Source organism: Camelus bactrianus, chromosome 12 (assembly GCF_048773025.1).
Source record: "Camelus bactrianus isolate YW-2024 breed Bactrian camel chromosome 12, ASM4877302v1, whole genome shotgun sequence".
NCBI lineage: Eukaryota > Metazoa > Chordata > Mammalia > Artiodactyla > Camelidae > Camelus > Camelus bactrianus.
In genome coordinates, this window is record NC_133550.1 from 26,022,497 (window position 1) to 26,039,068 (window position 16,572).

At 37.7% G+C, this 16,572-nt stretch overlaps 1 protein-coding gene across 1 annotated transcript in view; it reads right to left on the bottom strand.

Annotated features, from left to right (window-relative positions):
• Window positions 1–16,572, bottom strand: part of WIF1 (WNT inhibitory factor 1) — a 65,642-nt gene that overhangs the window by 12,571 nt on the left and 36,499 nt on the right. Inside the window, exons 3-6 of the mRNA XM_010970511.3 lie at window positions 14,711–14,819; window positions 3,970–4,110; window positions 2,973–3,068; window positions 1,880–1,975 (exon numbers count right to left, since the gene is read on the bottom strand). Of these exons, the coding sequence (XP_010968813.1) occupies window positions 1,880–1,975; window positions 2,973–3,068; window positions 3,970–4,110; window positions 14,711–14,819 (442 nt within the window). The remainder of the gene's footprint in view (window positions 1–1,879; window positions 1,976–2,972; window positions 3,069–3,969; window positions 4,111–14,710; window positions 14,820–16,572) is intronic.

Sequence of the window (16,572 nt, forward strand, 5' to 3'; positions counted from 1 at the left end):
GATACCTTCCTTTAGCAGAGACCATGCAGCGTGTGACATGTGTAATGTTAGAAAAACATTACAAATGACAGTCCACTGTGCAAACTATGCCAATAACAGCCCCACCGAGGTAGGCAGGCCTCACAAAAGGTCTCTCTAAACCTGATAGTACATTCGGTCTTCACCCAAATCTCTGGAGGATTTGCTCTATTTCCTAACAGTTGTGAGATAACATGAGTTTAATTCTGCTTTAAGAATTAAATTCTGCCCAGTTTTGAAGTAGCAGAGATGGTGAATGCTAAAGTTAGACAAATAAAAAGAAGTTCCCAAGAAAGAATGTTACTCACTGGCTGTTATTAGCAGTGTCATTAGTGCTTAACCTTTATGAACACAAAACTTAAAAACTGTTTTCACTCCAATGCTATAGCTTTAGAAGATCGCTTACAAATAAAAGGCAGAGAAGTGCTCAGATATTATCTCAATAGCTTAGAGGTGGGGGACAGGGGTCAGTGGCTTGATTTCCAGTTTAGAGATGGGAAATGCATGGCCCCCAGAGATCAGGTTCTCTGTCCGGAAGCAGGGTCACTCATAGAGCAACTGGGATCTGAAACAAGTGGCCTGAGTGGCAACCGAGGTAGGCAGTGGAGGTTGTGAATTTGGGACAAGCTACTCAAGCTCTATAAACCTCATTTTGCTTCTCTGGGACAATGATGGATAATACTTCACATCTCAAAAGACTGTTGAGAGTAAAGTCAGGTAATTGTATGAAGGGACTTTGTATGTCATAAAATAACAGATAACCATGAATGATTATTCTGACTCAGGTTAAGGGCTCTTTCCTTTAGCTTTTCCTTCTTTTTTAAAAAGCTACTCATTTCAGTCTTAATTGGTGCTTTCTGCATTATCACTTCTCAAAAATAACACATCATTTTATTTGGAGGCATGTATTTACTTAAAAAAAAATAGTGCCCTACTCATACGATTAGCATTTTTGACACAAGGATAATTGCATTAAATACATATACACTTTAAGGATGGGTTTTTTTTTTTCCATAAAAGATGTGAACTGGGCAAAATAGACAGGTGTCTTGTAAAAGAATGAATCATTTGGTACTATTTTAGAGCCACACTTGAATCTACTTTCTGAGAGGAAAACTGGGCTATGATGTTGCATAAGAGGAAGGAGGTGTCCGATCTCTCAGGGGTGGGATCTGTGAGCAGAGCACTGAATTGCGGGGGGTCAGTGAACTTCTAGGTCAGGCAATTTGGAACACACTGCTTCATTTCAGTCTTTGAAGCTCACCCATAAAACTGACTTGGGACATAGCAAAACTCCAATGGGGCAGGAGCAGCTAATTGTTCACAAAAATCCCTGCTCCCCTCCCATCAAGTTGTCAGTGTCAATACAATACAGCTGTCCAACCAGAGATGACATTTCTCCTGCTTGCATCCAGGTAGGAACATGAGGTTCATTCCTGTCCGTGGAATAGGTGTGGAAGTTTTGTGGGCCACTTCTGGGCCAGAGATTTTGGTTTGGTTTGGTTTGGTTTGGTTTTTAAAGCGGTGCCTTCTCCAATCTTTCTCTGCTTATTGGCTGGATCCAGAGAGCTCTGAAGCTCTAGGCAGGACCATCGATGGAAAGTGCCTAGTCCCTTGAGTCACTGCTTGGAGGAGAACTGCCTGCCCATTGACCAGCTATTTGCTGCCCTGGAGCATTCTATAAGTGAAAGTAAACTTCTACTGTGTTAAGCTACACTGAATTTTGGGGTTAAAGTTACAGCAGCCAGCTAAGGGGTACACTCTATTTACAGAGCTGTTACAAAGACTGATGGTATATTAAATACACTTCTTTTAACCAAACATTTAAAAAGTATAACAAACCTTATTCTTAGAAAGTTACCTTTATCACAGTTGACGCCATAGAATCCAGGTGGGCAGATGCAGAAACCAGGAGTAACACAAAGCCCGCCATTCATGCATCGTGGTGTGCAGAGGGCTAATGAGGAAAGAGAATTCAGTTTAAGGCCAGATAGGGGTTTTGGAGCAGGACCATTTTGGAAATGTCAATAATACAACAGGTCTACATTTTTTAAAGGTTTGTGGTTGACTCTAAAGTGTTCCCTCTTTAAAGACAGAAGTTTGTTATATTAAAAATTATTTTTGTACTATAAATCAAGCAATTTTTTAGTAAATTTTATAGAAAGAGAATTTTGGAATTGTTCCATTTAGCTGATTAAAATTTGCTCAGAATGATTATTTTTACTGAGATGTGGTCTTCTTAAGACTATAAATATTTTTCCTGCCTTATTTCTTTGATCTTCCAATTCCAAAATCAATACAAACAAGAAAAATTCTTATTTTTCTTGAGGATGAAAAGTATTTTGCCTCCTCTGGTCAAATAAGCTCTTAGTATTTGAGAGCTTGTGGTTAATACACATTTTTGTGTTTATCTTTCCTTTTTCCACATAACTTTCTTAAAGTTAATTTCACCAAAATAGATATACTTACTACACAAATGATTTTCAGCCTTTTAATTTTGTTTATTTATTTATTTGTCTAGAGCACCTTCATAACTCAAGTGTAGAAAGGCTACTTTTAATTGGAGTAGATACTTTTAAATCAGTCATAATACTAGCTTTTTAAAACCAGTTTAAGGGGAGGAGAAAAACCTCAGAACTTTTGTAAGATTATGCCAAAGCAGGGTGCATATAATGGTGAATTTGGAGGGGGGGTTGGGGGAGGGAAACTGGCCATAAAAAATGTAGACGTAGTGCCAAAGTTTTCAGCCCCTGTCACCACATACTGGATTTAACAGAAAGCCACTCCTAGAAGAAATACTTTCCAGTAGCTCTTCTGTGGCTTATATAAAGACTTCACCAATCCTTACAATGTGACCAGAAAAATAATTTAAGGGGATGCGTTAAAAACACACAGGGGGCTGCTGTGTGACGCCCGTCTCACCAGGCAGCGCGCCGGCGCCCTCCGCTCCTCACCTTTCTCGCAGTGAGGTCCGTAGAGCCCGTCGGGACACTCGCAGACTCGCCTTTCATTACAAAAGCCTCCATGTCGGCACCCTCCTGGGCACTCAGCTTCACCAAAGAGAAACAAGGTTTATGTGGACAGCTCTGCAATCACGCCGAGTGAACTGCAGCCAGCAGGAAGAAGGCAGCGGTGGCTTTCCCTCCGGCGCACCAGTGATCACAGGCAACTGAATCCCAGTACTTCTCTCATTCTCTCCACACCCCTTGCACTTCACCAGGTCTTCATGAAATTAAGATTTTTGCCTCTCTCAATCCTACTTCCTGCAGTAGGGGGCTCACGGAGGACGTCAAAGCAAGCTTTATTCTGCCTGCACTCCTCCCCACCCCCCCATTCACCTACTGTACTTCCTGAAATTTGCACTGAGATAGAGTAAATGATACTGCCCTCAATATTCACTTTCAGAGGGCGGGAAGACCTTTTGGCGCACTGGAGCCCTGAAAGCCTCCAGAGCTTAAATTCTGGGCTGGAAGAGCTTGCATCAGGATGGGAAAGGGGACAGGCCTTCATGCTTGACTGGGCACCCAGGCAGTGGTGGTGAGGTGCCTTTGCCTGGCAGAGATTGCTGGCATGATGGTGGCACTCTGTCTTCCATGGATGTCAGCAGCACCAAACTTTTGGCAGGGGGTATGTATGGGTGGTGGTAGTTGCTGGTAATGACTGGCAACCTAGATATGAGGTTGGGGAGTCCCAAATATTATGCTGGAGGAGGGAAGGAGAGAGGTAGAAGACAGGGTGTTTTGAAGGAATACTGGAGTTCCTAAAATTGTGATTTGGGTCAAAGCAGATAGTCTGTCTTAGTACTATTACTGGACCCTATGTTTACCAGCCCCACTACCCACTGGTGTGGTTAAAACTGTGCAAAAACTCTAGCTAGCTAGCTATAATTTTGTGCCCAAATCACACCTGGAAGCCTTATGAGCCTTCTCTTGAATCCGCGTCACTGATTACCTTGTTGACAGGTTTTAAAGAAGATGGCATTCTGAGGCGTCTGCAGGATGGTGTTGCCTTCAGAATTCATTACAATCACATTCACTTCGAATGCTGCCACTCCATCTTGTTTGCCAAGACACGGGAAACCGACTTGAACAACTAAAGGAAGTACAGAAAAACAGTTTATCTAGTTGATTCCAGTTTTACAGAAATCTTGGTAAGAGAGACAAAGAACAAAGCATCAATGTTCACATTTTGTTATGTGACATTCTTGTTATCTCCACTAGAGTAGGGACTGTATTATGATTATCTGGGCACTCTCTATAGAACCTGTACATCATGCTGGGTGGAGAAAGAAGTAATGACCCTCATTAATTTATACCCTATAATGTGAAATTGGGAATATTTTTGTTTATAGTCTAAGCTTGTACCATCTTGAAAAAAAGATGGTAAATTTCTCTGAGAAGTAAAGGTGCAAATTAGGTAGCACAGACTGATTAATTAGGAAAAGAAACTTTGTGAGTACTTTCACCAGCCTCCATATAATTCAAAAAGAACTAACAATCAACATTTCATAACAACTGATACCACAGATACACAAAAAACCATAGAAGAATACTATGAACAATTATATGCCAAAAAACTGGATAACCTAGAAGAAATGGACAAGTTTCTAGAAACATACAGTCCACCAAAACTGAATCCAGAAGAAATAGATAATTTGTACAAATAGATCAATCACTAGAAGTGAAATAGAATCTATAATAAAAAAACTTCCTGCAAACAAAAGTCCAGGAACAAATGGCTTCACTGGGAATTCTACTAAACATGCAAAGAAGAAATTACACTGATCCTTTTCGAACTCTTCCAAAAGACTAAAGAGGAACACTCCTAAAGTCATTCTATAAAGCCACCATCACCCTAATACCAAAACCAGAAAAAGACTGTCAAAAAAAAATTACAGGCAATATCTTTGATAAATGTAGATGCAGAGATTCTCAACAAAATATTAGTAAGCCAAATCCAACAACACATAAAAAAGATCACACACCATGATCAAGTTGGATTCATTCCAGGGTCACAAGGATGGTTCAACATACGCAAATTAATCACCGTGATACACCACATCAACAAAAGAAAAGACAAAAATCACGTGATCATCTCGACAGATGCAGATAAAGCATTTGATAAAATTAAACATCCATTCATGATAAAAACTCTTACCAAAGTGGGTATAGAGGGAACATACCTGAACATAATAAAAGCTATTTATGACAAACCCACAGCCAACATAATACTCAAATCTGTCCTGAAACAAAAGAACAAAGCTGGAGATATAACCCTCCTGGACTTCAGTCAATACTACAAAGCTACAGTAATCAACATAGCACAGTATTGGCACAAAAACAGACATATGGATCAATGAAACAGAATAGAGAGCCCAGAAGTAAACCCACACAACTATGGTCAGTTAATCTTTGACAAAGGAGGCAAGGCTGTACAATAGACATTTTCTGTCTTCAGCAAGTGGTGTTGGGAAAGCTGGACAGCCACATGTAAATCAATGAAGTTAGAACATACCGTCACACCATACAACAAAACTAAACTCAAAATGGCTTAAAGGCTTAAACATAAGACAGGATGCCATAAACCTAAAAGAGAACATTGGCAAAACATTCTCTGACATAAATCATAGGAATGTTTTCCTAGGTCAGTCTCCCAAGGCAATAAAAATAAAAGCAAAAATATACAAATGGGACCTAATCAAACTTACGAGCTTTTACACAGCAGAAAACCGTAAACAAAATGAAAAGACAACCTATGGACTGGGAGAAAATATTTGCAAATGATGTGTCTGACAAGGGCTAATTCAAAAAGATACACACACCCCAAGTTCACAGCAGCACCATTTACAATAGCCAAGACATGGAAGCAACCTAAATGTCCATTGACAGATGACTTGTTAAAGATGTGGTATATGTATACAATGGGATATTACTCAGCCATAAAAAAGAATAAAATAATGCCATTTGCAGCAACATGGATGGACCTAGAGATTATCATACTAAGTGAAGTAAGTCAGAGAAAGACAAGTATCATATGATATCACTTATATGTGGAATCTAAAATATGATACAAATGAACTTACTTACAAAACAGGAAACAGACTCATAGACATAAAAAACAAATTTGTGGTTACCAAAGAGGAAAGCAGGTAGGACGAGAGATAAATTAAGAGTTGGGGATTAGTAGATAGAAACTACTATATATAAAATAGATAAACAATAAAGTCCTACTGTACAGCACAAGGAACTACATTCAATATCTTCTAAGAACTATAATGAAAAGAATGTGAAAAATATACACATATAACTGAATCACTATGCAATGTACTAGAAACTAACACAATGTTGTAAATCAACATACTTGAATAAAAAAATTAACATTTCAGAATCTATTAAAATAAAGCCCATTAAGTAACACCCTACTAGTTTATTTTCACTTTGTGTGCTTGAAAGTGACAAAATCTCTTCTTCGGAAATATTCTACAATTCAAAGTAGACTCCAATCATTGGACTGAGTTAATATCTTCTCAGGCTATTTGTTAATATTAAGAAGTATCCATATCTTAGGGCTCTAGAAGAGAGTCTGGTGTGGTAAAATAATCTCACAATAATCTCATGATAGGCTTATATCCAACGGTTTAGGTTCCTAAGGAGAAACCACTCCTTTTCTGTGAGACTGATGACCACTTGGGTGCATAGGTGCTGACTAAGCAGAGAGTGGAAACTCATGTGTGGTTGTACAGAGACGGTGAAGAGGCCACCGACGGTGGAGTACCCATGAGTCATTGAGTGAAAACTGGCTCAAGTCATTGGCTGGGAAACTGAGTATGTAAATTTCTAAAATCCACTCGATTATCATAACATATCCACTGGGGAAAACTGATACAGCTGATCCACTAGACTATAATTCTTCTTATGAATAGGAAGAAATATTGCTAATAGGCATACATATGAAGTTCTACTTCATTTTGTTTCTGTATGGCAGGATATGGTTACTGCCAAGCATGGAAAAATCATACCATGCCAAGAAAAATCCTTCCCCTTCAGAGTTTTCATAAACCTTTCCCCTAGGTTTACAAGAAGAAATAAGCTGGAAACTGGTCTGCTCTTTTCCGTGAGGCATTGCACACAAGCTGGTCATACAATTTTCTTAACGTGCTTGGCAACCAAAAACCTCTTTTAGGGTTTTGGCATTGTCAGTGCATGACTGTGTCATTCTCCAAATAACACGGATTTCCAGTTCTCCTGAATCTTGAGATCTGAGCAACATAAATAATCAATTAAACAATGAAAAAATATAGATATTTTAACAGAAATAAAAGAAGGAAAAACCAAAATTGTGCCTGAAGTTCCAAAGTAAAATTGTCCCCACTGAAAAACCATGGTTTAATGAAATCTTATGTATGAAAATGCAAATTTACAAAAGGCAAAAAAGCCATTGTAGAGATTTCCATTTCAAAGGGAAGCGAAGGAGCTGACAAGTAATTTCTTTTGATGGTTAACACTTCACTTTGTTCAAGTATAAAATGTCTTATCTTTCAAAAGAAATGTCTCTTTCTTATGAATTTTTTGCAAAGATGAGCAGGCCAGTAATTGCCCCGAGGTTTGAAAAGATGGAAGAACCTAAAAGACAGGACTCTGAGGCTTTTCCTCACCACATGTCACCATCTAAACTATTATTTTCCAGGTGTCTGTTTCTCCTGGAACTTACTGAGCCTCCAGTTTGCAGCCAGCCCACCTAATTCTTTTAAGAAGGCACTTCAGAGTTATTTTACTTTTCAGAATCTTGGTATGGAAGAGAAGATGCTTGTAAGCAAACTCATCTTCATTTCTGTTCATCAGCATTGTCAAATTTCAAAACATCTCTTGGATGTCAAGTATCAAAACATCTCTTAGATGTCAAATATCAAAAAATGTCCTATAATATTTATGGGATATTCAGTTAGGAATAATGACTGGTTTGTATTTTCAGATGGGCTAAAAGCAAGCCTTTCCTAAACCTGGTTAAGCTGTGACTGCATGTTACATGCTCCAGTCATAGGGGGTCTTCTAGAGGGTGTGGAGTGCCCACGTGGGAAGTGTGTGATTAGCGAACGTGGCCTCTCAGTTAGTGAAGGTACAGAGATGCATAGAGTTCCTGGCCTGCGGTGATCTAAACAGTATGACTCCAAACAACCCACGTGGAGAAAAACAAGGATGCAAAATCCAATAGAAAGAAAATACGCTATAAGTAACTTCTGTAAGGTTTTCAAGATGAATTTTTCCCCTTAAATGGCTAAATACGAATTTGAGTCAAAATACAGAGTGTTCATCTATTCCATAAGTACTTATTGGATGTTTACTGTGTGACACTGTTCTAAGCACTGGGGATACTTCAGTGAACAAGACAAAACCCCCTGCCTTTTGTGGCACTTACGTTTCAGTGATTTATTGTGAAGATATTCTGTGATGGTGAAATATTTTAACCATTAAAAAAATCTAGAAAAATGAAGCAAACATTGACACATGTTTAAAGCTGCAGACTTAAATTAGAATTGGAAGTAGCTGCAGTGTTTCTTTTGGGTCTATAACTACTGGATTCTTTGGGTCTCGACTTTTATCATCTCTCCAAGTTCAATTTGCTTGTATTTTAACTTTATGTCAGGTGCATGAACATCTTCTGAGAACAGTGTTTAATTCTTAAAACCAGGATCAGGTAGAGAATTGCACGTGCTATGATCCATTGATTTGGGGTGGTTTAGTTAAACTCCTTAGGCCTCAGTTTCCTCATTTGGCCATAAGACTAATAATAATACTATTAAAATAATTTTTAGAAATTTTTTGTGTGTGAAAATTCCTGTTATTTGAAAGTCTAAAGAAAAGTGTAATGTTATCGTCTACCATCAAATATGTGTTAGATTAAAAAAAAAAATCTTACCAAAAAACTCACACCTAAAAGGGGGTAGAATGGAATAAATTGGGAGTTTGAGATGTGCAAATACTAACTACAATATATAAAATAGATAAACAAGTTTCTACTGTATAACACAAGGACCTATATTCAATATCTTGTTGTAATCTATAATGAAAAAGAATATGTAAATAATTATATGTATGTGTATGACTGAAACATTATGCTGTGCACCAGAAATTGACACATTGTAACTGACTATCCTACGATAAAAACTCACACCTACAGTACAGTTATACAAAATCATGCCAAATGCAAAAGAGAAAAAAGTCTTTTCTATTTTTGAACAGGTAAACTTGAGGCAATCTTGGCAAATGACTAAGATGTAGCGTCTTCATCTTCTTAGTAAACCAACAGAAAAGCTATCCCTAATAATGGTTTTACTCATCCAAAATTATGTCCAATTAACATTAATATGAAATATTTTCTATCTTCATCTTTTAAAGATCTGCACACTCCAGGTTTAAAATCTTGCTTATTTTACTTATATATTTATCATTCCAACCTGACAAATTCAACTCCCAGTTAAAAATGAACACATCAAAAATCCACTTACCCCAGGTGGAAAAGTTTTACCCACACATACTCATCTCTTCTGGAACAGGACGCACGTAAACATAATTATGGTCTGAACTCTAATACAAAATGATTTGAAAGGAATTAGGAAATAACATTTAGAACTTAGGATGAACCTAGGTTATGAGTTTCAATAAATTAATTCTTAAAGTAAAAGTAAAAATTAGTGAAAAATGTATAAACCACACTACTTACACTAGCCCATTTTTCAACTTTGAAACATGAAATGGAAATTTTATGCCTTTTCGGCAAACTCTACTTGTCCTCCTTTCCGCTTATAAAATGTATGTGTAAGGCCACTTAAGTAATAATAATTGACTACCTTTCAAACTTGCGTCAAAGAATTTTGCTTTAAAAAAACAACTTGACTTTAGTTAGCCTCATCTTCAGTGACTGACTTTCGTATGACCTGTGTTCTACCCAAACTGGATTTCTTTCAGTTCCTGAACATGGGCTGCTCGTCCACAGTGCCTGACTGCACACCCCTCCTGCTGCCTGGAATGTTCTTTCTCCTCTTTTCTGTCCAGGGTCCTCCCACTCACCTTTCAAAGCCAAAATTAAACAGCTCTTGCTCTCTGTATCCTTCCCTAACACCCCCTGCCTGAATTATTTCACATATATTTCACAAACACCTCTGTCTATGACTGCATTGTAATCTGATGATTTCATTATGATTCTGTATCCTTTGCTAAAAATGAGATTTTCAAAGGTAAGGACCATACCTTAAGCGGTTTTGTAATCTTAGCGCCTAGTGTGTTGTCCTTTATAAACTAGGCACTGACAGCCACAAAGATATACCTCATGGGAGACACAGCCATACACCTTTGTACACGCAGACACACTAGCACATATATAAGTGCACATTTGCACACATATACAGAAGAGACAGAAGTCCACCGCAGACAGTGGGAGACACAGTAAAATATGAACACTGTGCACTCAGAAAAACACATACACAAAGAAAATGAGACATCAAAGGTAGAAACAGCACAGACTCTACTTCCAAGGAAAAATAGAAACGTGAAAGTTACATTGTGCCTTTGTGAAAAACAGCCTATGAGTAGAGAGCCACTTTTACCCAAAACTAGATGGAACTTAGGCCAGATGTTGTGACTTCTAGTGCAGCCTAGGTTGTGTAATCGAGATCAAGGTAAATTAAAACAACTCAGAAAGATGAAAGCAGACTGAACACATCTCACATGGTATTCAGATACACACTGATGTGCCATTGATTGCGCATAAACTAACTCTTCTCTAGACGTAAACAACAGACTTATTCTTATGAAATATCTCTTCCAGATTGAGCCAGGCATGGTGCCCACTCAGCCTTAGCCTTGGTCACTCCAGCCGCCGCCTTACAACAAGGGAGGAGCTGAGAAAGGCGGGCGAGCGCTCATCCTTGACACCACATGATTAGAAACTGCTCCACGAACATAAATCACCCAACGCGAACAGTCATCGCTGCTCCACGCCGTGCTGACAGCCACTCATTCTCTCAGCAAACGCTTCCTGAGCACCTACTCTGGGTTTCACCTAGGACGGGGGTCACCAAGGAGATGGTCCTTCCAGCATCAGCACCTATTTGACAATTTCAGCACACTGGATTCTTGATGGTTATGGTTGAGAAACACCCCTGCTCTGTTGGTTTCATGGGATGATAGAGACAGAGTGTTCTAAGAGGCAAAGCCTTAGCTTGATGGAAACTGTTTTTCGTTAACCAACTCAGGAATTTTACTGAACCACCACCCTGCAGTTTGTATTTCCTGTTTTTGTTCTCTTCAGATGCCAGAAGGCAGGCACTTCATAACTGTTAAAGATCAAGAGTTTTCTTTTTCATGCAGTGTTTAGGCATATAGGAGTCTGTAGGATAAAAGAACAGCTTAGCAGCGTGGGGGTATTAAATAGACCATTGGAGTAACAAAGGCTACCTGGATGCTTAGGAGCAAGACACACTGATTTGGTTACTTTTTAATAATTCAAGGTACCCTCACTGCTGGTGCTGGAGGACTGAGCTTAATAAAGCTAATGAATAACTGCCCTGCAATGGGCTCAAATTCCCATAAACATCTTGCACCTGCATTTCTGCAAACAAATCCTACATCTGCCTTCAAAACTCGTGTGTGTGTGTGTGTGTGTGTGTGTGTGTGTGTGTGTGTGTGTGTCCTTTACATTTTATTATTTATAAAGATTCTAAATTATTAGCAAATGTTTTCTCTAAACATGACCTATTAACATATTCTCACATCATATATTCAAAACCTTATTGTTCCAATATTCTAAGTAGAATTTCAGTAAGCTTTTTTTTTTTTTTTTTTTTACTAAACACAAAAAATTGATACAGATGGGAAGATTTGGGATACAAGCACTCAACTGGAAATTCAAAGATGTAAGATTTATTGTAAGGTGAACAGGTATAATAACTGTAATTAACACAATGCATTTTAACGGGCTATAGTGAGTTTGTACTTTTTTAATAATCGGAAAAAGGCAAAGGAAAAATTCAAAAATATAAAATGGAAATTGAGAGACGTTCTGTATTTATTTTGTTCCTGACTGCTTCTAAAAAAATAAAATAAAAGAGGGAAAAATATGATCAAGAAAAACTGTATAGAAAATTACCTGTGACTAAAAAGGAACACCAAGTGACATGGCAGGAGCCTGAGTAATGGCCTTTTCCAAGAACTTGGTGGCCGTACTCTAGGAACTTCCTTGTCTCCATGGTGCAGCAGTGGGCAACAGTACTAGCATTACCATCTGGGCGGAATTGGGCAGCCCGTGTATCTGGAACGGCCTATTCCTCTCCTTGGGGCTACAAATCTCGGGTGAGTGAATCAGAACACGAGGCCTCTTTCCTTCACAGGAACTTCCTAGAGCCCAAACCCATCTAGATTGGAAGCAAATCCTATGGGAGGGCCGCCAGTCATACCCGCAGCGCTGGGATGACCCAAGAGAAACTCAGATTCACAGTCTTCCTGTCTATACCCACGTGGGCACCCACACCAGGAAATTAGGAAATCTCTGTGCTTATTTAGTCCCCAACTCTTACAGCGCTGGGATGCGGCCATCTAGGTCCACTGAGAATCGTACATAACCACCACCTGCAAACGGACTTTGTTAGGGTGCCTGATTTCCTGATTATTTCATCAATTTAAATTGGCTCCTAATGAGATTTTCATTTGACATCTGACAAAATTATCCTAATGTTCCTCTAAAAGAGTAAGACACAGGACTGTGCTATCACTTATTTTAAGATACTATAAAATTACAAATATTACAATATTAAACAGTAAGCTCAAAAACCAACTCTATGTATAGAAGAACTTGCTGTAAACTGAAGAGCACATTTTGGATCAATCCAACTTTTTACACTGAAAAAGTTGATGATTCAGAAAAATAATGCAGGATAGAACCCTACCTCATACTATTGTCAAAATTTTTATAAAATATTAAAAGCATGTACAAATGATCACTTACCTGCTCTCTAGAACAGGAATTAACTTCCAAGCATAAAAGTAATAGGGAAAAAAGCCACAAAGGAAAAGATGTTTTGACCACCATAGGATTTTAAAGCCTCTGCATATCCCCCCTCAAAAAAATAAAAGATAAATGATAAATGGAAAAAATTGCAATCAAGAATAAATATTTAATATATAGTGAGATTTGCAAATCAGTAAGAACCACATTATTTCAATTTAAAAATGAGTATGGTACACAGATATTTTACATTATCTAACAAATATATAAAAATATCTCTTACCTCAACCGGAATTAAAAAAAATCAAACTAAACACTGAGAAACCACTTTTTACTATTTAAGTCAGCAGAACAGCTCACATGATTAATAACCCATGTTGTTGAGGTTATAGTAAGCCAGGCACTCTCCCACACTGCTAGCCAGGGTGCTTATCGGCACAACCTTTGCAGAAAGTAATTTGGCATTTTGGCAATTTGTTCTAAGAGCCTTTTAAAAACTTCATAGTTCATTTCCTTTGACACAATAACTTTACTTCTAAGACCCTATTTTCACAAAATAATGAGATGAACTTCAAGATTTCAGTACACACATTCATCCAAGTATTTTCTGAATGCCTGTTCTATCTGGGCCCTGTGCTGGCAGTTGTGGTGAAGGAGACAAACAGGGCATGGCGCAACAACCACCTGTTACTTTAAAAAGGATGTTGATTGTGCTATTTCCCATATGCAAACCCTAAAAACAATCTGAGGAACCCACAATAAGGGAATGAGTAAATAAATCGTGGTATGTTCATAAAATGGAATATTGTAAAGGCATTAAAAACAACTTTTGGAAAAATCTATAATGACATGAGAGAATGCTTATGTTAAAATGTTAAATGCAAAGAAAAATCATGCAAAACCAAATAGATAATATTACCACAATTATGTAAAAATATCTATACTGAGACTAGAAGGAACTACTGGAACATGTTAACAAAAGTGAACTCTGAATTCTTCTAAGAGTCATAAAACCTGGGGGCTCTAGTCTTAGCTTCCTGCTTATCATTAATATATGACTTTGGGAAAGTCAGTTAAACCTCACAAGCCTCAACTTTCTAATTTGTAAAATGGAGCTGTAACTCAGGCCTTAAATCCATCCCGAACACAAATTAGAGAATGCATGAATTGGTGCTATGTAGGCTGAGAAGTTCTAAACAAATACCACATACTGTATGTTCTTAGCAGGGAAGGATGATTAGATCTAAAAGACTGAACTCCCTTCTTCCATTTTTTTCCTGTCTCTTCTCTGCTTCAAATTCCTATTTAATTCAGTGTTCATTTGGGGGAAGTTTTTCTTGACTTATACCATTTACCCTCCATCACTTACTGTGCATATTTGCCACATTTATATGCACTACATTAATTCACACTTATTGACCACGTATATTTCACGTGGTGACTTTCTTTTTTTAATCTGGAATCATTTATGAATTGAGTTTTTAGGAAATTCTAAAGTGTCCATTTCTTCTTCATTCCCAGTTTAATCTTTTGCCCAAAGGAAATAGGACATAGCAACTGATCTGCTCTAAAATCAATAGATCTCTTCAGGAAAACATTCTGTAACCCCTCTGATGGGTGACATCTGGATCTAAAATATTATTTCCATCACCATTTTAAATGTAAACCTTTCTCTGAGGCAAAGACCACCCACCTGATGCCTTGTGAGGCACTGTTCCCAGCAGAGGGACGTTGACAGTTGGGTCTGCCATGATGCCTTTATCCAGGGAGCGCAAGGAGAGGAATTCATAGAAGTATTCTGCCTACAACAAAAGGCATTGACAGTCAGTACCATGGAAACCACAGAGAGTGGGAAGGCACTTCTCAATTCATCATCCTTCTGATGGGAGGCTAACATTTTTCACTACAGAATTTTTGGAGCACACGACACCTCAAATATTGTGAAGACATAACTCTCTCTTCTGGGTTTTAGAACTCTAGAATTAGACTCTGTTTAGAGAAGTGATTCTTTAAAACATTAATAACATATCCAAAATATTCACGATAGCCTTTTAACTTAAACAATATTATTTAGTTGCTGTCTCTTAAAGGCTTGAGAAAAATGCTCATAAGGAAACAAGTGAGGTCAAAACAATCTTCAACCAGCCTTTAGAAAATCCATCTCAGCTTCTTGAGTCATTCTGTAATTATTTTCAAACCTGAAGTGAGTCTTTTGACAAGAATTTCGAAAGCTGTAATAAATAAGCAACAATGAAAACAGCAACCTATTGGTAAAAGAAGACATCAAAGTCCAGAATTTAATGATCTGGCTGTTAACATTTTTTTTTCAGTATCATTTCCTTTGGAAGGTTTATATTTAACATCTAAATTTAATTATGGAGAGAAAAGTCTGACAATGCAAAGACCACCACCACAAATGACAACAAGCCATAAAGCTTTACATTGTAAACATTTTCATTTTCCTACTAAGTTTAGTTGAGAAAGTGATTCTTGCTACTTGAACAGCCATGAAATACTGAAAGTAGTGACATATAATCTCACTGTAGAGATTTGATGCTTAACTGATTCTCAGCTGGCTTATTAAGAGGGTTTATGATGGAAACAACGTTTTCTTGCTTAGGAATAAAAATCAACAAATAGTATAGATACCAAAATGAGAGTTAGACTGATTGAGTGGTTCTACAGTTATCTGTAGAGATATCCAGAATTTGGATAAGTTAATTAACTAAACTGATTACATAAACATGGGCTAGAAAGAGGTTTAAAAAAGAACATGGCCCTTCTTGCATGCAGTATAAAATTTATTTTCCAACATGGAAAATAGGAAAGATACATGGTAGACATTCACGTAACTGCTTTATGTCACAGTATCAATATTTTAGGCGTTAAGGAGTTTAACATGAGGATGGTAATGCAAGAGGGTAATCTCAGCACTGATAGAGACATCGTTTATACTTGCAGTTGGCTGAAAAATACTTCCTGATTTCATTAAGTCAAAAGGAGTACTTTCATTGACCAAATTCCCACTCCAATCCCTTTGAATTGTGGCAATGGTTCCAAAAGACCACTGAGAAGGGTTCCCTAGGTGGGTAACAGAGTTGTGTGAATTAATTTTACTAAATTCATTCACTAGAAGGAGCCTGAAGATAAAGGGTCATGAGAGTGAATTCCTACGCTGTCTAAGGGAAGGCAGAGGATCGCAAGAAGTCTGATGAAAGGAGTGTTATCAAGAAAGGTAATTCAACTGGAATGAGTTCCTTTGAAAAAGAGAACATTAAGTACATCCCTTTGGGAAAACCAACGCCTATTAAAAGTGGGCTACTTCTTAGATGGTGTTTCATGAATCCAAGTGTTTTAAATGACTTCTCCACACTGCACTTCCCTCTATACTTTCCTAGATAATATTTACCATTTAGTTTTAAAACATATTTTGGTTGGCATTATGAAAGGGTTTAGCGCTATATGCCTTTATAATTAATAACTTTTGGGTTATTTATATTACCAAGTACAGTAATAGCAACTAGCAACAGTAATATAACATCTATTTATGTAATG